Source organism: Anticarsia gemmatalis, chromosome 12, assembly GCF_050436995.1.
Source record: "Anticarsia gemmatalis isolate Benzon Research Colony breed Stoneville strain chromosome 12, ilAntGemm2 primary, whole genome shotgun sequence".
Taxonomy (NCBI): Eukaryota; Metazoa; Arthropoda; class Insecta; order Lepidoptera; family Erebidae; genus Anticarsia; species Anticarsia gemmatalis.
The window spans coordinates 2,188,044-2,210,267 of NC_134756.1; the positions used below are offsets into that span (position 1 = coordinate 2,188,044).

General features: G+C 42.3%; 1 protein-coding gene across 1 annotated transcript in view; it reads right to left on the reverse strand.

The window, feature by feature from the left end:
- pcx (pecanex) overlaps nt 1-22,224 on the reverse strand; it is a 45,727-nt gene that overhangs the window by 12,093 nt on the left and 11,410 nt on the right. Inside the window, exons 5-20 of the mRNA XM_076120995.1 lie at nt 19,739-19,903; nt 18,976-19,120; nt 18,249-18,415; nt 16,930-17,086; nt 16,376-16,501; nt 13,715-13,831; nt 12,087-12,239; nt 11,598-11,794; nt 8,127-8,296; nt 7,093-7,266; nt 6,225-6,372; nt 5,338-5,489; nt 4,793-4,976; nt 3,531-3,700; nt 1,814-1,953; nt 1,295-1,408 (exon numbers count right to left, since the gene is read on the reverse strand). Coding sequence (XP_075977110.1) covers nt 1,295-1,408; nt 1,814-1,953; nt 3,531-3,700; nt 4,793-4,976; nt 5,338-5,489; nt 6,225-6,372; nt 7,093-7,266; nt 8,127-8,296; nt 11,598-11,794; nt 12,087-12,239; nt 13,715-13,831; nt 16,376-16,501; nt 16,930-17,086; nt 18,249-18,415; nt 18,976-19,120; nt 19,739-19,903 — 2,479 coding nt within the window. The remainder of the gene's footprint in view (nt 1-1,294; nt 1,409-1,813; nt 1,954-3,530; nt 3,701-4,792; nt 4,977-5,337; nt 5,490-6,224; nt 6,373-7,092; nt 7,267-8,126; nt 8,297-11,597; nt 11,795-12,086; nt 12,240-13,714; nt 13,832-16,375; nt 16,502-16,929; nt 17,087-18,248; nt 18,416-18,975; nt 19,121-19,738; nt 19,904-22,224) is intronic.

Here is a 22,224-nt window from a genome sequence, read left to right on the forward strand (position 1 = left end):
TCTAATCCTTTCGTTTGAGCGGAAAAGTAGAAAAGCCAATCAGTTAATACATTACTAATACATATTAATATACATAATTTACTAATATTTATACATTTAAGTAATAAAAAATCAAACAAAAAATGAAAAAAAGTCATAAATTTATTTGAAAATAAAAAAAAAATCGTAACAAAAATAAAAACACAAGAGGTACAACATTATCAAAAGTAATAAGTTAGGCAGATTAAACTAAAATTGAATCACTAATACATTATTTTTATTGAGTGGTAACAATATTACTAGGAGGGAAACACCGAGCGTATTTTTGAGATTCGTACACGTAAGAGCGTATAAGTCCGTATACGTTACTTTTAAAATATTAGGTCGGGGTAAAAGTCTTTTCGCATTACAATATGTATGAACTTGTAATAAAATCTTTTCTCTACACAAAAAAGCTCGATATTTGGGTACCTCACGAGCTCACTGAAAGAAACCTAATGAACCGTGTACTCATTTGTGATTCTCGAAGCCAAATAGATATTACTACAAGTTCATACATACTATAATGCGAAAAGCCTTTTTCACGACCGAATTATTAAAAATTTATCGCCTTACTAAAAACCGAGAACACCGAAAACCACTTATATTGCATTCGGAAAGTTTGTTACTCATTTACCGCATTCGTTGCGTTTTTTGTATGATTGTTTGTATGTTCACTATGTAAATAGTACTACACTTTAAAATATAAAGTATAGATTATATTGTATAGTAAAATACGCCCGGTGTATGCTCAAATTGTTTGTCAAAAAGATTTCTCTTCTATTCGCTAATGTTTAGTGTAGTTTAAGTTCAGTACGAGATTGTGCAACGACGCGACTGCGATGACCCCTTCAACCTATAGGGATAACAATATTCTAAACTTAAGAGTAATTTTCAAGACATTTCTATGTATAAATATGTCTATTATGCATGCTTTAGGCATTTCATACGACATAATTCCGTATAGCTAGATAGGATAGCTATATAGACTGGCCGACAACATAATTATAAAGTTTTTGAAAGTTTGTTTTACAAGTGAGTGCAGCATTTTTAAGACACAATCTTTATCCTTTGAATAAAGATAAAGATAACTTTAAGTGTTATTTTCAAAATAATTTAGTTTACAACAGTGTACGATCTATTGATTAAGTGTAAAGATTGGCACGATTTTCAATTTTAGTCATAATAGAAATACTTCTAATAGATTTTCTTTTCAATGAATCGTTTAGTAAAGTGAAGGAATTCGCAAAGTAATATATATTATTGTATCACTTACCGGTTTCCTCGTGAGTGGTACGTTCGTGTGAGTGTTCCCGCAGTAGTCCCGCTAGAGACGCTAGTGTTGACGACGTCGGCTTGCCAGCACTCGCCAGACTGCCGCGAGTACCCGCTGTGCAAGACAAAATAATTTAGTTAAGGTTACTATTACGAATTGTTACTTTATGAGACTTTACAAATTGGTTGTTTTTTAAGGTGAGAATAAACAATACAACTTACAGAAGTCATTTTACCCACGGCATTTCAGACAAGAAAAATCTATAGATTTTATAAAATAAATACTATTTTCGTGTAAATCACAGAAACACATACTTTATGTAGGATTTGAAGTCAAGAAACGGAGATCAGTATAAATACTTCGTAAGGTCCTTAACTTTAACTGTTAGTCACAAAACTGGTTTGGATTCTTATTAACGACAATTTACGTGCAATATGTATGTGACGATTCAAACGTCCGTTCTAAATTTCCATACTGTTTGTAAGCTTATATAATACTATAGCTAAAATGTTGACTAACCCAGTGAAGTCCTGGACAGATGCAGCGCGTTATGGCGGGGCGTGTTGTTCCTGGCGGCGCCCGCCTCAGCGGCGGCGGCCGAGCACTGCGCCCCGCCGCCGCCGCCGCTCGAGCAACCCTCGCCGCAACGACGACGAATACTGCAATTACATATTTAACTTAGTCATTGTAAAAAATATATTTCGGTTGTTCTTATGAGTACGTGTAAATATTTTTTTAATCGAATGTATAACTTATTTACAAAGGGTCGAGTTTCAGTATCTTTTTGTCCACTTTTGAATGTCCGTGTACGAAAGTTTGAACAACATACCAAATCTCAGTTGAAAAACATCTCTGGCGCAAGAAATACGATATACATATAATACAATGCGAAATCAGAAGTTAACAATTTGAAAAACAAAAAATAGGTTTAATATTAATTCTAATCGAGTTTGTTGTTTCAAGTTATGTGTCTTCAATTCGAAATTTCGTTGCCAATTTCGACAGTCAACAATCAAGAGCATAAAATAGCTTTTTTTTTCATGTTGTTTTCGACAAAATCATTTGAAAAGAAAGGAATCATGATATGAATCCGATGTCAAAATGTCATCCTAACATATGTGCGAGTGCTGAGTGTTTTGTTGAATTATAGTCTCCATATCCCCGAAATTGCATATTTAAAGATATTTCTATGCGGTTTTCACCGATAAAAAGAGCAATTCTCGAGGAAGGTTTTAGTGTCAGTCAGTTTAAGTTAGTTTTAGCGACTGACCGGCGCCACAGGTCGGACAGGCGCGCGCGGATGGCGGGCACGGTGAGCGGCGACACGTACATGTATGTACATAGCTACATTAGGTAGGGTACTGACCGGCGCCACAGGTCGGACAGGCGCGCGCGGATGGCGGGCACGGTGAGCGGCGACACGTACATGTATGTACATAGCTACATTAGGTAGGGTACTGACCGGCGCCACAGGTCGGACAGGCGCGCGCGGATGGCGGGCACGGTGAGCGGCGACACGTACATGTATGTACATAGCTACATTAGGTAGGGTACTGACCGGCGCCACAGGTCGGACAGGCGCGCGCGGATGGCGGGCACGGTGAGCGGCGACACGTACATGTATGTACATAGCTACATTAGGTAGGGTACTGACCGGCGCCACAGGTCGGACAGGCGCGCGCGGATGGCGGGCACGGTGAGCGGCGACACGTACATGTATGTACATGAGCTACATTAGGTGGTGTACTGACCGGCGCCACAGGTCGGAGAGGCGCGCGCGGATGGCGGGCACGGTGAGCGGCGACACGTACATGTATGTACATGAGCTACATTAGGTAGGGTACTGACCGGCGCCACAGGTCGGACAGGCGCGCGCGGATGGCGGGCACGGTGAGCGGCGACACGTACATGTATGTACATGAGCTACATTAGGTGGTGTACTGACCGGCGCCACAGGTCGGAGAGGCGCGCGCGGATGGCGGGCACGGTGAGCGGCGACACGTACATGTATGTACATGAGCTACATTAGGTAGGGTACTGACCGGCGCCACAGGTCGGACAGGCGCGCGCGGATGGCGGGCACGGTGAGCGGCGACACGTACATGTATGTACATGAGCTACATTAGGTGGTGTACTGACCGGCGCCACAGGTCGGAGAGGCGCGCGCGGATGGCGGGCACGGTGAGCGGCGACACGTACATGTATGTACATGAGCTACATTAGGTAGGGTACTGACCGGCGCCACAGGTCGGACAGGCGCGCGCGGATGGCGGGCACGGTGAGCGCGCCGCCCAGCAGCGCGCCCAGCGCCGGCGACGTGTCGGCGTACGACGTGGTGAGCGGCGACACGTAGATGGGGTAGCCGATGGGCTGGTCGCACGACGAGTTGATTATGTTCCTTAAAGCCTGTACAAATACAAAAAATGTAGCAATTTGCTATAGAGACTTGTAGCGGATAGCTGCATACGGCGACATTTAATGGAGCGAACGCACAACCAACTACTCGCAGAGTGACTGACGTCACAAGTCCTGAATCGCGCTATCGAAGTTTGCACTTCAATTCACTATGTATACAAGTTCCTGACTAGAACGGGCGGCCTAGGGCCACCAGGCATGATCACCTCGCCTGGGCGGAGGATCCTCCCTATGTGTTGGAGGAACATAAAACCTCGTCCCTCCACAGACTAATAGCCATTGGCCTCTAAACATCGAAGTTTTTGACTAGTCAACACGTGATGGCAACTCTTTATTGCAAAAGAATCTACGTAAAACCGTATTAGTAAAAATAAAAATACATGAATTACATGAAAATCTCATAAATTGTTCGACGAAATCTTAAGCTCAAAAATAGAATCTTTCAATTTCTTTTGCCTTCTTTGAAGCAGGCAAAGGAAACAATATTCATACAGCCTCATCTTCCTAAGATATCCAACAGGGATTATTTAAATAACTATTTTCTTTTTTAATATTTCATTCCAAAATTTGAATTTCGAGTTGCGCCAAAGTGCGCTCCAAAGAAATATATATTTTTTTTTTATTCATTTTTAGGAAGGCCACCATCTAGAAGGTCTGATGACATCGTAAAATGTATAGTAATATCGTTAAAAATGGCGTACTGAGGGGGAGGCTTATACTCAACAGCGGGTAGAAATGAGCTGCATAGATAGATTTAATTTATTTTAGTGTTTGATAGAAAATTAAAATTTGAATACAGAGTTCAAGCAAAAATACGCTAGGGGCGCTGATAATTTTTTTGTACAAAATGTCTCGCTAGCTAACCGATTGTCGATACTCGTAGGTTCCATATTAGTGTCATGAGTATCTGTTCTGAGTCTGGTTGGTGTTTGGTAATTTATCCATATTACTATGTATTTAGAAGTATATAAGTATGTTTGTCAGCCATTTGTTTGTCTTAATACAAGCTCTGCTTAGTTTGGAATCAAATGATCGTATGTGAATTGTCCAACGATATTATTTATTATTGCACTTTTCGCCTACCTGTTTAGCATTCTGTATAGAGCCTCTCTCAGGGTTCCTATTCCTTAGATAGACAAGTTCTTGCTGCTGGCCCGCCCACAGTCCGCGCACACACTCGCGGTTCAACTTGATCACTCGGAAGCCCAGGTGACGCTTGTTCAACATTATTATCTTGTAGTCGTCCGTACCTTCGTCCATCACGTGCCTGGAAAACAAAAATAAAATTTACGAATGGAGAGTGGAGAATATGGGTGGTTGTAGACTTTGTGTGTTTTAGCAAAGGGTAAATTAAGTTCTAAATTCATGTTAGACTATGTTATAATGTTTTTTTAACCCGTTACTGTCCCTGTACTGCAGGGCAAGGGTCTCCTCCCAAACAAAGGGGGAGGGGTTAGGCCTTGAGTTCACCACGCTGGCCAAGTGCGGGTTGGGGACTTTGCGTGCCCTCAATAATTGTATTAAACTAATTTTTAGGTTTCAAATTTTTAGATCAAAAATCTTTTCTTAAATATACTTTCTTTACAATAAACTTCAGTACAGTAAATCTGTATAAATGTATTTCTTACCTAAGTGCCAATAAATGCGGTGCTCCTCTCAACACGTTATATCTCCAGGCGGGCGCTGCCTCGTGACAGATGACTAGTCGCTGAGCGTGGGACGCGATAGCGCAGTACAGAGCTGAACTGCTGCAGTATTCTTCCGGGAACATGAAGTGATCCTGCACAAAAAAAACAAGATTGTAATAAATTTATTTAAGCTTATTACTGTCCCACAGCTTTTCTGCAATAAGTTAGTTAACGAGTAGAATGGTGAGAGTCAACAACTGCAAAATTTCAAAATGTAAAAAAAGGTTTTACTAACAATCTATACTAATATTATAAAGCTAAAGAGTTTGTTTGTTTGATTGTTTGTTTGTTTGAACGCGCTAATCTCAGGAACTACTGGTCCGATTTGAAAAAATCTTTCAGTGTTAGATAGTCCATTTATCGAGGTAGGCTGTAGGCTATATATCATCACGCTACTACCAACAGCAGACTAACAGTAAAAAAATATACAAAAACGGGGAAAATTTTGACCCATTCTCTCTTATATGACGCAAGCGCAGTTGCGCGGATTAGCTAGTTTTTTATAAAACAAGGAGACAAAGCTATACAAATTGAAGAATACGCTAATAAAATTAAATATTATTTTAGATTTGCAATAAAGGTTTATTTTAGTTTTACAAACTTTTATCAATTGTGTTGGTTTCATATGAAGAAATTATCGAAACTAGTTCATATTCTCACTGTCAATGTTACCCAAATTATTGAAAGTTACCCAAATGATTGAAAGTTACCCAATTGATTGAAAGTTACCCAAATGATTGAAAGTTACCCAAATGATTCAAAGTTAACCAAATTGACCTTAGTAAGAGTAAATAATAATATTATATCGTGTATGAATGGCTACACACCTGGTGCAGCTTGAGCGCCATGCGGATGGCGGGCGCGAGCACGGCGTGCAGCAGCGACATGTCGGTGAACACCCACTCGTCGCGCGCGCACGTGATGCGGAAGTCGCCCTTGAACAGCGAGTGCAGCCCGTACAGGAAGAACTCCACGCTAGAATACATGAATTATTATTGAACTGATAATAAAATAACATACGATAACAGTGATAAATAAAAAAAAAATAACCCATTACTGTCCCACTGCTGGGCAAGGGTCTCCTCCCGTAATGAGGGAGGGGTTAGGCCTTAAGTCCACCACGCTGGCCAAGTGCGGGTTGGGGACTTTGCATGCCCTCAATAAATGTATTAAACAAATTTTAGGCATGCAAGGTTTCCTCACGATGTTTTCCTTCACCGTTGGAGCATGTGATAATTATTTCTAATACACACATAACTTCGAAAAGTCATTGGTATGTTGCCTCGGATTCGAACCTGCGGCCACTGGCGTGGGAGGTGTCAACTTATACCACTCGGCTATATCATTGATGTCTTGTAAAAACAGCCAGGTTCGTAGAACTCGTAACCGGCGGTTCTATGTGACAAGATGTATGGATGCAATGATGAAAGGGAAGTTTGTAGGGTTTGTAACGAGTGGCATTCTTTGGTAGTGTGTATTTAAAAATGATAGTTTTCTATGAAATCGATATTTAGATTACTAGTTCCTTTTACTAAAGTAAATATCTAAACGTTGTAGTCCCCAAAGCGTATGACATGAAATGAAGGTGGATGCGTCAAAACCACCAAGTCTTTTTTGCATTAAAGAACTTTGGGAGCAGTAAACCTTGCAGTGAACTATAAGATCAATAAAATTTCCCGTGTAAAGACTACATACCTGGAAGCTGATAGGTGCTGTGCAGCAGCCAGCGCGCGGCGGCCCAGCAGGCTGAGCGCGAAGCACAGCGTGGTGAGCGGCGACGACGAGTGCGCCGCCAGCCGCCGCCAGCTGGCGCCGCGCCGCGCCCCGCAGTGGAAGATCCACTCGCCGTACGTGGCGCAGAAACGACTCCTGCACGGACACACACACATATAAACAACTGGCAATTGAATCAGCAGCTTACCCGCTATGTATATACTGTTGGTTCGACATCTAAAAGCCACCTTCTTCTTCTTCTTATCATATGGTTAGTTGTCAACCTAGTGTCAAAGTTGTTCAAGCCGCTCGAAGGCCTTTGACGTGGCTTAACGACTGTTATCTTAATTGACAACAACCGGGACCGACTTTTTACATGCCCTCCGAAGCACGGAGATGCTTAGTTCAAATACCACTATGCGGTCACTCACCTATAGAATGACCGTGCCAACGGTTGCTTAACCGACCGGTGACCACAACTGACCTATAAGACCTATAAGCACCTCCCCGACCCAATGGTAGTGGCGTGGCGACCACCTAACCACTGCGCCATTGAAGCCGTCTTTAGAATTTCATGAAGAGTTTATCGACTAATTATAACATCCTATAAACACAGTTATGCAATAAATGTATCTTTATCTTCAACGATCTACTGCGCACGTTAATGTCTAAACTTTAAAAAAAAAACAATTTTAACGGTAAGGTTTTTCTCATATGAATAGTATTTTTTGTAAGATAGCTACATTTTTTGAGGTTATATTTAAATTTCACGCTATAACCTTAACAAAATAACGGTCGTCAGAAACGAGTGGAGTATCTATGTATGTATATAAAAATGAATTGCTGTCCGTTAGTCTTGCTAAAACTCGTGAACAGCTGGACTGTATTGGTTAATTTTAGTCTTGAATTAGTTCTGGAAATGTGAAAAATAGTGAATAAAGAAGATGCGCGGTATTAAATAAAAACAAGAAACACTGAGCGGGTCAGCTAGTCAACAATAATACTGTAAGACTAACCTAGTAATCCCCGAAGCTCTAAAGTCGTAATCTTCGTCTAAATTCACGTTGAATATAGGATCGAGGTCCACAAAGTTTTTCTCGTTCATAGGCTTCAGCGCTTCGGCTATCGTGCTGGAAGCTAGCCATTCTTCCAGCTTGTTTGATTGTATCGTGTAGTAGATGATGCTCTGCGAGAAAAGGAAAGGTTTAGAGTGGTGCTCAATTATTGCTCGATTGCGGCTAAATAATATCTAGATCTTAAAAGAGATTAGAGGACGCGGATATAGGTATTAGTCGTAATCGATTGACTTCACTGCTTTGATAATAAGGCCTTAATTTGAGAGTAATTTTTATCTTTGGCTGATTTCATTAATACACAAAATATTTTTAGTAAGAAAAATTCAATAATCGAAAGACGTACCAGAATGTATCATTACATCTAACAATTTTAACAACGTAAACAAAAAAAAGCTCTAAACTTAAGAACGACTGAAAAGATTTCAGTAATTATTTGTTATAATATTTGTTGAAGTACGAGGATGGTTTACCTGGAGAGAATAATTTTAAAAAATGCAACAAGATATTAAATAGACAACTGTTAGGCGGAACGAAGTTCGGGTCAGCTAGTATTAAAGTGTGGCGTACCTTGACGTAGTAGGTGAGCAGCACCTTGCGGAAGTCGAAGGCCTGCAGCATGGACACGGCGCTGTTGTCGGACACGGAGTACCCCTCCAGCACGTAGCGCGCCGCCACCAGCTGCCACGCCAGCCAGCGCAGCGCCCAAGTATTAAAGTATGTCGTACCTTGACGTAGTAGGTGAGCAGCACCTTGCGGAAGTCGAAGGCCTGCAGCATGGACACGGCGCTGTTGTCGGACACGGAGTACCCCTCCAGCACGTAGCGCGCCGCCACCAGCTGCCACGCCAGCCAGCGCAGCGCCCAAGTATTAAAGTATGTCGTACCTTGACGTAGTAGGTGAGCAGCACCTTGCGGAAGTCGAAGGCCTGCAGCATGGACACGGCGCTGTTGTCGGACACGGAGTACCCCTCCAGCACGTAGCGCGCCGCCACCAGCTGCCACGCCAGCCAGCGCAGCGCCCAAGTATTAAAGTATGTCGTACCTTGACGTAGTAGGTGAGCAGCACCTTGCGGAAGTCGAAGGCCTGCAGCATGGACACGGCGCTGTTGTCGGACACGGAGTACCCCTCCAGCACGTAGCGCGCCGCCACCAGCTGCCACGCCAGCCAGCGCAGCGCCCAAGTATTAAAGTATGTCGTACCTTGACGTAGTAGGTGAGCAGCACCTTGCGGAAGTCGAAGGCCTGCAGCATGGACACGGCGCTGTTGTCGGACACGGAGTACCCCTCCAGCACGTAGCGCGCCGCCACCAGCTGCCACGCCAGCCAGCGCAGCGCCCAAGTATTAAAGTATGTCGTACCTTGACGTAGTAGGTGAGCAGCACCTTGCGGAAGTCGAAGGCCTGCAGCATGGACACGGCGCTGTTGTCGGACACGGAGTACCCCTCCAGCACGTAGCGCGCCGCCACCAGCTGCCACGCCAGCCAGCGCAGCGCCCAAGTATTAAAGTATGTCGTACCTTGACGTAGTAGGTGAGCAGCACCTTGCGGAAGTCGAAGGCCTGCAGCATGGACACGGCGCTGTTGTCGGACACGGAGTACCCCTCCAGCACGTAGCGCGCCGCCACCAGCTGCCACGCCAGCCAGCGCAGCGCCCAAGTATTAAAGTATGTCGTACCTTGACGTAGTAGGTGAGCAGCACCTTGCGGAAGTCGAAGGCCTGCAGCATGGACACGGCGCTGTTGTCGGACACGGAGTACCCCTCCAGCACGTAGCGCGCCGCCACCAGCTGCCACGCCAGCCAGCGCAGCGCCCAAGTATTAAAGTATGTCGTACCTTGACGTAGTAGGTGAGCAGCACCTTGCGGAAGTCGAAGGCCTGCAGCATGGACACGGCGCTGTTGTCGGACACGGAGTACCCCTCCAGCACGTAGCGCGCCGCCACCAGCTGCCACGCCAGCCAGCGCAGCGCCCAAGTATTAAAGTATGTCGTACCTTGACGTAGTAGGTGAGCAGCACCTTGCGGAAGTCGAAGGCCTGCAGCATGGACACGGCGCTGTTGTCGGACACGGAGTACCCCTCCAGCACGTAGCGCGCCGCCACCAGCTGCCACGCCAGCCAGCGCAGCGCCCAAGTATTAAAGTATGTCGTACCTTGACGTAGTAGGTGAGCAGCACCTTGCGGAAGTCGAAGGCCTGCAGCATGGACACGGCGCTGTTGTCGGACACGGAGTACCCCTCCAGCACGTAGCGCGCCGCCACCAGCTGCCACGCCAGCCAGCGCAGCGCCCAAGTATTAAAGTATGTCGTACCTTGACGTAGTAGGTGAGCAGCACCTTGCGGAAGTCGAAGGCCTGCAGCATGGACACGGCGCTGTTGTCGGACACGGAGTACCCCTCCAGCACGTAGCGCGCCGCCACCAGCTGCCACGCCAGCCAGCGCAGCGCCCAAGTATTAAAGTATGTCGTACCTTGACGTAGTAGGTGAGCAGCACCTTGCGGAAGTCGAAGGCCTGCAGCATGGACACGGCGCTGTTGTCGGACACGGAGTACCCCTCCAGCACGTAGCGCGCCGCCACCAGCTGCCACGCCAGCCAGCGCAGCGCCCAAGTATTAAAGTATGTCGTACCTTGACGTAGTAGGTGAGCAGCACCTTGCGGAAGTCGAAGGCCTGCAGCATGGACACGGCGCTGTTGTCGGACACGGAGTACCCCTCCAGCACGTAGCGCGCCGCCACCAGCTGCCACGCCAGCCAGCGCAGCGCCCAAGTATTAAAGTATGTCGTACCTTGACGTAGTAGGTGAGCAGCACCTTGCGGAAGTCGAAGGCCTGCAGCATGGACACGGCGCTGTTGTCGGACACGGAGTACCCCTCCAGCACGTAGCGCGCCGCCACCAGCTGCCACGCCAGCCAGCGCAGCGCCCAAGTATTAAAGTATGTCGTACCTTGACGTAGTAGGTGAGCAGCACCTTGCGGAAGTCGAAGGCCTGCAGCATGGACACGGCGCTGTTGTCGGACACGGAGTACCCCTCCAGCACGTAGCGCGCCGCCACCAGCTGCCACGCCAGCCAGCGCAGCGCCCAAGTATTAAAGTATGTCGTACCTTGACGTAGTAGGTGAGCAGCACCTTGCGGAAGTCGAAGGCCTGCAGCATGGACACGGCGCTGTTGTCGGACACGGAGTACCCCTCCAGCACGTAGCGCGCCGCCACCAGCTGCCACGCCAGCCAGCGCAGCGCCCAAGTATTAAAGTATGTCGTACCTTGACGTAGTAGGTGAGCAGCACCTTGCGGAAGTCGAAGGCCTGCAGCATGGACACGGCGCTGTTGTCGGACACGGAGTACCCCTCCAGCACGTAGCGCGCCGCCACCAGCTGCCACGCCAGCCAGCGCAGCGCCCAAGTATTAAAGTATGTCGTACCTTGACGTAGTAGGTGAGCAGCACCTTGCGGAAGTCGAAGGCCTGCAGCATGGACACGGCGCTGTTGTCGGACACGGAGTACCCCTCCAGCACGTAGCGCGCCGCCACCAGCTGCCACGCCAGCCAGCGCAGCGCCCACGCCGCGCCCGGCGCCAGCACGCGCCCGCCGCACCACCACACGCCCGTGCACACGCCCTCTGGGGGGGGGGGGCACAGTCTCATGAACACGTGTTGCTTGACTACCCCAAATTAAGTCCTTTCAAGGTCTCGGATATGCAACTTAAATCGAGCCTCACTTTCTTGACAAATATTTGCGAAAGAAGTGAGAACAAAAGAAGTTGGAATCATAGGTTTATTCGCGAGAAACTTAAGAACAATGACGGAATAATGTTTGGCAGTCCGCAAATTTATCATCCGTATAAACACGAAAGTCTGTTTGGCGGACGAAGTCGCGGGTAAAAGCTAGTTTAAATAAATATAAAGACTTACCGCTACTCTCCTCGGGTCCTTCAGAGATGGCCTCCACTTCCCTCTGCTGGCAATACGTGCCTCTGAACTCGAGACCTCGCAGTTGGAAAGACACTAAACCATTGCCCATCTCCACTATGTGTACTAGGCAGTTTAGATAGTCCGATGCTAGCACTGTTGAAGAAGGAAAATTTATTAAACAAGTGTTCGGAGGCACCCAGTTGCGCTCACTGGTCGGTAAACGATCTGCGAGTTAAGCAACCGTTGGCGCGGTCATTCCATAGATGGGTGACCGCATAGTGGTATTTGAGCTAGGCGTCTCCGTGCTTCGGAGGGCATGTGAAAAGTCGGTCCCGGCTGTTATCTACTAAGATATCAGTCGTTAAGCCATGTCAAAGGCCTTCAAGACTCTTTTTAGAAAACATTAAAAGCGACACTAGACCGGAATTATATTATTTACATTTCTAATTAAGAGGCGGAGGCTCCAGAGGCAGAGAAATTAATATTAGATCGGGGAAAAAGACTTTTCGCATTATTATATGTATGAACTTGTAATCAAATCTCTTTGGCTTCAAGAATCACAAGTGAGTACACGGTTCATTAGGTTCTTTCAGTGAGCTCGTGAGGTACTATCGAACAAACTGAATCATGACCCACCATGTGCTCATTTTCTAAAATACGTCTATATACACGTAGGTCGAGATTCGCTTGAACCTACGTTTCCTTGGTAATTAATTTGTTATCTCTCATTATTGCGACAAAGCTTTGGGCGTCCATTATAGGAAATAAAGTAACTATAAAAATTAAAATAATATAGGGTAACCAGTATAGTTATTACCCGATTATGGAATTTATACACCATTATGGTCAATAGTAATATTCTAATAGTACTCTTTTATAAACGCAACTTAAATATTCTTTCTAAAGGAACATCAATCATTTGTTTCAATAACTTTGTAAACATATAAATAAATTACTAATAAAAAACGACTTCTTAAATCACAGTAATTGTCCACCTAATTTTAAAACTTAACGAAAGAAGTAACCAGTATTCTAAAAGTGATATAGATATATTGCAATTAATTTGAACTGGTTACTGTAGAAATTAAAATAAACGTATTATTGCTGAACGTTGGCAATCACTGTATGCTGGGCAATGACTATAGTGGTTACCCTAATCGAAACGTTTCACAGATTTCTAAATGACGTGCTATTTGACATTTGACACAAATATATTTTTTCTTTGTGAAAAGAGTTTAGACTATTAACATTCTAGATTCAAATTAAGAGTGATTTATCGAAAACGTATCTAGTACTGTGCTAACTAAGGTCAAAGTTGTCTGTACTCGTAGATACATCATAACACAGTCGTATTTATGTTTAAAACGTCCTAAGTGCAACTATGACAATAGAGATGATATTCTTACTGTTTTGACGGTTTCAAGCGAATTGTCGGCAAAATGGGTCATGATTCAGTTGGTTCGATAGTACATAAATATCGAGCTTTTTTTTATGTAGAGAAAAGATTTTATTACAAGTTCATACATACTATGGAACGAAAAGACTTTTTCCCGGACCTAATATAAACAGCTATTTGTATTGTAGTTTTTTTAGTTAACAGTACATTTTTATTACGTTCATACACTCACCAAAACAATCTCCTTGCTGCACTTGTCCCCACCGTCCTAACATGAGATCACCGCACAGATAGTGTTGTAACGACCGCGTCAGATGCTCGTAGAATATCGAGTTCAAGTTGTTGTCATCTGAAAACACATACAATATGAAAACAAATAAATCTATACTAATATTATAAAGCTGAAGAGTTTGTTTGGTTGTTTGAACGCGCTAATCTCAGGAACTACTGGTCCAATTTGAAAAATTATTTCATTGTTAGATAGCCCATTTATCGAGGAAGGCTATAGGCTATACAGGGTGTAAATGACAGCCTACCGAAAACGAAAAAAAAATGATTCTAGACACGATTCTGGTGCTTATGGCGCTGAAAATTTTCATCGCTTTTTTCTTGATTTTTCCGAATTTTTATGCGTTTTTTTTATTTTTTTTCGGTATTATTTCGTTAATACTACACAGTGCAACATGAATATGAGAAAAAATCCGTCATATTACTGTTTTTCACAAAAAACAGCAATGGATTAAAACAACGTATAAATTCGCTATCAGCTGTCCGCGGCCAACGACACCGCGCCGGCGGCGGCCGGCCGCGACGGTCGACGTACCTACGCGCGCCACACAGACACGATTACGCACACAGCTGTCAGCCTCACTCTCACTAGTATGCAGCGTTACTTAGTATTTGTTCTTCTATGTTAAAAATGAAAATGACATAATTATCCCGCTCTCCGATAAAAGGTACATTAATAAGATTTAAAATGTGTGATATCTTATTATTATTACACGTACAAATACATACAGAACGACAAAAAATACTATTGATATTCTTTAGCGCTATAAAAATCTCTAATAAACAATTTAACAAGTATTGTCGCTTTGTTCTATTTGTTCTTGCAAACTTATTATTCTATTCGATATTTACACGCTCATTCATACAAGCGCGGTGCGACTCGAAAAGTAGATGGCGGTAGTGACGCGTGACGCCGCGACCGCGCGTGGATGTTACATAGATGGGATGCGACAAAATGAATGCTAAGTAATTCTCCGGGGATAATGAATTATGATAAGTTAGTTTCTCTGATAAGAATATTAATGGATATTGATTGTTATCATTGTTATGTACCTACATTTTTTATGGTTTAATTAAATAAACGTTTCGTGTTTATTTTATTTACTTTAATCTGATTTTATGTTATTAAATATCAAAGTAGGTATTTTAAACTTACATCAATAATGTTTGTAATGTTATTCGGTATTTGAATAAAACTACAATGCAACGAGTAACAACTGTGACAAGTAAAAATAGTACCTAATGCCACATCAATATTTTATTCAATCTAATCTCTCGCTGGGATCCTAACTCGTCGCTCGTCACCAAATCGGCGGCGCGCGCACGGACGGCGCGGAGGGAGCGGGTGGCGCGGGCGAGGGGCGGCGCGAGTGAGCGGAGAGGCGCCCGCGCCGGCGGCTCTATTTGATAGTTCGAGCAATTCGCTCGCGGAAGACGGAAGCTCTTCACCGGTGTCGTTCGTTATGTCCTATTCGTCGTGTCGTGTGTGAACTGTTGTTTATTATTACTTGTTATTGTTTCGGTTTTGAGCTGTTAGTGTTTTTATTGTTATTATTTTTGTTGTTATTGTTTTCGAAGTGCAGTTGTGTTCGTAAATAGGAAGAAATGTTGATGTGCTATGTATGGTGAAGCACGTGGAAGTGCACGGCGTGCTCTGCACCTGTACGTCCGGATCCAAAGGTACCTACTCAAACTCTCGCCATACACCAGGTAATTGCGTGTTGATAGACATTGATAACAATTCGTTTTAGCACTTTCTTATTATTGGTTACATTTTGCTATTATTGTTTGATTTCACGTAAGCCAAGTAGGTATCTACCTACTTACAATTTTACTATGAGCTATTGTAACATACGAGCGTACTTACGATACCTACCATAAACGATACATGAGATTGTTATCTAATAATACATACTAGTGAGCGCATAGACGTGGTGGTACGCGTACGTACCGCTGATTGTTGGCAGCTCCTCGCATGATCAATTATTGTATCAACCACATTGTAAAACTTTTGGCGATTGAAAAGAGTGGCCGTGAGTTTCTCGCTAGCTCTTCTCATAAGGCTCTACCCCCTTTCCGAGCTAGTGGTAGATTCAGTAATTGTAACGACTATCGTAAGTGTCAACATTTGACCTAAATGAATAAATGATTTGATTTTGATTTTGATACCTACGACGCGTCGCGACATGTCGTCGCTCAGCGCGCCGCCGCCGCCAGAAATCTCGTAGGCATGCGCGGAGATATATCGCGTTGTTCACTATACATTGAATGCTCAAAAATGACTAACTCGGGAACCAATCATTTCCGAGAAAAATGGTTGAAGTAAATTTCGCGCATTTAGTGTCACAAAATTAACACTGAAGTTTTCGGTTAACCGTCGTTTACACCCTGTATATCATCACGCTACGACCAATAGGAGGCGAGTACCAGAGAAAAATGTTACAAAAACGGGGATAATTATGACCCATTCTCTCTTATGTGACGCAAGCGAAGTTGCGCGGGTTAGCTATAATTTATACAATTGATCTGAATTATCCTGACTACACTTTCGAATCCCAAATAAAACACTTTTTATTTAATTAATTTGTGGCTAATGTGTACTCACCGGCTCCCAAGTTTCTCTCAAGTTGTGAAGATAATCTAGTGTTGCTTTGATCCACACGCTTCGTGTTGTAGTCCCGCTCCCAGAACTTGACCGGGCGCACGTACGACGTCATGAATATTGCACTACCTGTCGTCAAAGATTGAATTAGTATTCACCTTGAATATTTCGAAATACTGAACTCAGGTTTCTTTACTTTCTAATTAAAATTAGTTATATTATCAGGTAAAATTTTTGCAGTTGTTGTCATTAATTTACTGTCATTTTATCTATTGGATAGGTTATGCGGTACTTTTTCATTACCAGTGAAGTAGGCCCTATTTTTTTTACAAATTTCAACAACAGTTATAATACTTTGAACATTACTGAGGGTTTAAAACAATGAAAAAATAACTTCGAACGTTGCAATTTCTGAGATAGATAAAAATCGTTCTTACAGGTAATTTAAGCCACATGGATGCAATCAAAACATCTCAAATGGAAAATAGACTTATTCATCAGTAGTTTTTAAGGCAACCCCAGGGTTAAAATGTCTCAGTTTTACTTTAACTACTCACCGAGCGCGGGCGTGAGCGGCGACGAGAGCAGCGCGGACACGGCGGCCTGCAGGAACAGCATGGCGCTGTGCGGCACGGAGAAGGGCTGCGCGAAGGCGTGGAACGCGCTGCCCCACGTGATCTGCCACGGCGCGATGTACGTCACCACGAACTGGATCTGCACGGGGAAACAGTATTTATATTAATCATTTCGTCAAGGAGTACGGTAGACTCGATCGAAACCTTATATGTCAAAGTCAAATATTCTTTATTTCATAAACTTTAACAAGTATTTAAAATCGTCAAAATATTTTTTATCTACCACCGCTTCGGAAAAGCTGTTGCTCGTGAGAAGAAACGGCAAGAAACTCACGGCTTGCTATATTTAAATGTCAATATTTCCAAATTAATAACAATGTCATAGTAGTGATTAATAACAATATCAATACAAACAATATACATATGAGTAACAAAACAAAAAAAAAATCCGATTATGGAGAATTTCGTTAAATTCTAATAGCACTGACAAACAAATCGCAGTCTCCATCTTGGCTTCTTCAATCGTTGACGTTTCGTGAAAATATTGTATAAGACCTTTTTTTATTTATTTTTTTCTATAAACTTGAGATTGGACGATTGCGATAACAATGAGTATGTATGTATTGACAGTCACATTTAACCCGAGCGATGTCCGGTTTAGATCTAATTTTAATATATTTTCGGCGACGTCTCTAAACAGCTCCTGATCAACGTGGTGGAATCACCAATTCCCTCATTCCGGAGAGACAGTATTTGATGTAAACACCAAAATATTGATCGTAACTTGATCGTAACGGGTTAATTCTTATACCCATTACTATCTCTTAGTAGTTTTGTGGGCGGAGTAATTTTCGTAGAGTCTACGTGTTTGGTTAGTGCTACAAAATGTCTACAGCGTAGCCATTATTTAGAACTACGAACGTACATTTGTAAAGTTACGCAACTGGACCTCAAATAAAATCAATTTTAGCTAGCTTTCAGCGAATATTTTTCTTTACCTAGTTCAATTATTGAAATCTCAACTTAGTAACCATTTCGTGAATGAATGGTGAATATTTTTAAGCATTGGGGGTCAATTTACACCCAATGATCAAATCTCAGTTTTAGTTTTCACAACCCTGGGCCCAGAATCTTACATAAGGTGGGTGAACCCATAAGGCCTATGTCCCACCAAGGCCTATTTATAAAATTTCTCGCTTCTCGGTTTTGAATCGCCGCTAATGTATGTAGAAGTGTGTGCGTTAGTTAATGTACTCGCAAAATGACAATGCTAAGCTAATGACTATTCGTAACATTCATACCTTGAGTAGAAACTCGTAGACCTTGCTGAATATGATGGCGGTGATGAAGTAGTCCACGAGGAAGGTCTCCGATATCTTCTGAGTGCTCAGGTCACGTTGGAACAGCAGCACGGCGAACACCAGGATCAAGTACTGCGAGTCGGGCTCCGAGTATGCGTTCCTTAGACCTGGAGGAAATAAAATAAAATTAGTGTCTATTTAATTGCTAATAATGAATTAAAAATGCGCTTTTAAATAAGTTTTATAAATATTCAGAAATTGCAAGAGTTCAGGACGACGTAATTTTTTTTAGTTGTGTTCCGGCTTTTTTTAAATGCGCCATGAATCGCTTCTGTGTCGCGGGGAATTTTACAAACGTACAACTATTTGTGGACCGCACAAATAATTGCTCCGAATGAGAATAGAGCCCACGACCTTGATACGCGATATTGTAGTAGCGTGGCGATCACCTTAACCACTGCGCCACGGAGGTCGTCAATATTGACATATTCGTTTTAGTTTCATTAGTGAGATCTCAGCATGTTCTTATTAATGTATTCATTATCTCGCGATAACCTACTCAGTAGACTCAATTTTCAATCGATTTTTTTTTAATCATTATTAAGATATGTATTTATAATAAGTAAGATAATTTAAGGGACTAGCACTAATAATAAGCAAATAAATTTCGCTTTTAAACAAGTCTTAAAGCATAATTTAAGGGGTTAAAAAATAGAGGCATACTTACACTTAAGTGCGCACACGCATATAATGAGTGCGCCGATAGCGTCTCCGTACTTGGCGGCGATGGCGGGCGCGTCCTGCGTCGTGGCCGCGATCACCACGCCCGGGTACAGCACGTTGCGCTCCACGAAACATAGGTACACGAACATCTGTACCACAAACACATACATTACTGAACAATTACGTTATTTCAAGTATTACACAAAGTAGTTCAGGTTTAGTGAAATTTTAATTTTTAAATACTCAGAAGTAACAGGAATCTAGCCTTTTCTTTTGTATAAAGAAGGATGGGCATGGGAAATAATAATGACACATTGAAGATACTTTATTTCCCGGAATGGGAATATACTTTTATTTCAAAAGATAAATATCTGCATTCTAAGCTATTTCGTAAAGGCGCATATAAAAACAATGTGAGTAACAAAATATTCAAATGTTATTTTAAAATAGCAAAAATTAAATATACAACAAAAATTACCGTATTTATGGAAAAATGAACCACATATCAAAGGTTTTACAAAAACATGTTCAGCTCAGCAGTTGGTTTGGTTTTGCATTTTGTAAATCCTATTTCTTAGGCGAAAATCGCGTGGTTCTTTTTTGTTTAAGGTTTTAGACCACTTTTATATTAGTATTCCGCTAAAAAGTAAAAATTGTGAACCCATTTTGCATAAATACGGAATAAGTCCTTAATTAGTTCTACCTGTCTAAAATGTACAAAATCCTTATCAATCACATAGCACAGCTAGTATAAAAAAAATCATTACCTTTTCAAAGCACATAAGTCTGGCGGGTTCAGTGACCTCGTACTGCGCGTGTTCGTGCTGCTTCAACACGGGCCCGGCGAGACACAGCCACGGCTGTTGCTTGCGTAGCTGAGGAGTCAGGTAGTGGAGCACCCAGCCTAGGATACCAGCGATTATCCATAGCACCTGGTAGGAGACAATCCATTTTTTATAAATAATTTTATAAGTATTGTCTTTAGCGATAGCATATGCTTTTTCTTATAAGAATATCAAGCCATATCTAGTGAGAAAGTCTAATATACTACTCAAAAACTAGCAAACTTTATACCTCGCGATTATATGAGGTTTGTAAGATATTTTTTTTGAGCGTATATATTAGGTTTTAAAGATTAGGAATGTCTTCTTCAGCAACAAACAGCTAGGCTCATTAAATTTAGTTCATCAAAACATACAAGGTTTATCCAGCAAGGAATTAGAAGTAGAATTGTTTTTACAAAAACATAATGTAGGTATTTTCTGTGTGACTGAGCATTGGCTACACACGGAACAAATAGCAATAAACAATGAGTTTTATACAATTATTAGTGCGTATATTAGGAACAAAGCTAGACATGGTGGTTCACTGATTATGGTAGCTAACAGTATTAAATGTAAAGAACGTAGGGACATAGTTAATTTGTCAATAGAACGCACGGCTGAGGTTTCCTGTGTCGAGTTAGAGCGACACATAGTAGTTTGTATATATAGACCACCAAATAGTGAGTTTACTTTATTTGAGTCGATAATGGAGGACATATTAAAGCATTTAAGTATAAGCAACAAGTATGTAGTAGTGTGTGGTGATTTTAATGTAAATTTACTTGAGCAATCTTCGACTAGTACGAGACTTAAGTCATTATTTAAATCATTTAATTTAGTTTTTTTATTTAATGAGCCCACTAGAATCACTGCACATTCTGCTACATGCTTGGACAATATATTCTGCAACTGCGAATGCTTAGGTAGGGAAATGTTAAGTGAATTAACATCGGACCATTGTGGACAGAAGGCTATATTTCCTGTTAGGGTAGATAATAGGTTAAAGAAAATTACTTGTAGGCCTATTACTAGGGATCGTTTAGTATTATTTAATAGTGAGATAGCTAGTGCTATGACAAAGTTAGACGACACCGAAGAACACCCGGATAACCTTTACACATCGTTATTCAACATTATTGAATCCAAGTTCAAAACTATCTTCAAAGAGAAAACCATACTAGATAACAATAGGAAACTCAAATTTTGCGATTGGGCGACAGCAGGTATTTATAAAAGTAGAGCTAGGCTGTATGAGCTTTATTCCATGAAACAGTTCAATTTTAATCCTAAATTTCTTGAATACGTTAGGAACTATTCAAAAATTTTTAAGAGAACTTGTGTTGCTGCTAAATCCTTACACTTAAGCAACAAAATTAAAAGCTCAGACAATACGATCAAAACCACATGGAATATCATTAACAACGAAACAGGTCGTGCTATCCAGCGCGAAAATAATTTTGAACTGAAAGTAAATGACATGATTATCACCAACAACTTAGAGGTTGCTCAGACGTTTAATACTTTCTTCGCTGATATTCCCACAGCTACAACTAGCTCCTTGAATTCCTGTCCTGCCAAGGCAGAATGTTTACTTCGAAATAGTGTAGAAGAGTGTGGTAGTGTTTTTTTCTTCAAACATATCAACTCTAATGATGTAGTTAAGGCTTTTAGGTCGCTCAACTCCAAAAAAACACCTGACCTCTGGGGCATCTCTGTTAAATTAGTAGAAAGTATCATCCTGGAAATAGCCCCCCATTTGGCTTTAATATTTAACAGGTGCGTAGATGCTGGTGTGTTTCCGGACTTAATGAAACACAGTAAAGTAGTACCACTCTTTAAGAAGGGATCTAAGAGTGAGCCCAGCAATTTCAGGCCCATTTCCATCTTGCCTGCGGTTAGCAAAATCTTCGAAAAGGTCATCTTAGAGCAGCTCGAAAGTCACTTTAACTCGAATCAGCTATTTCATGGTAAACAGTATGGTTTCACAAAGGGTAGGTCAACAATCGATGCAGGTATTTCGCTCATCAAGCATATCTATGATGCTTGGGAGACATCCCAGGACGCCATTGGGGTGTTCTGCGATCTCTCCAAAGCATTTGACTGTGTCCAACATAATACGCTCCTTAGGAAACTAAACCACTATGGAATTAGGGATACAGCGCTCGATTTACTTGCGTCATATTTGAGTAATAGGATTCAACGAGTAGATATCAATGGTGTAAGGTCTTCAGGTTCAGCTGTTTCTCTCGGCGTGCCTCAGGGTTCGATACTCGGTCCGTTTCTTTTTCTCGTATATATAAACGATCTCCCCTTTCAGGTGCAGGGCTTATGTGATATTATATTATTTGCAGATGACACTTCACTCATTTTTAAAGTAGATCGTTCGAAGTCTTGTTTTATTGATATCAATAGTATTCTTGAACAGGTCC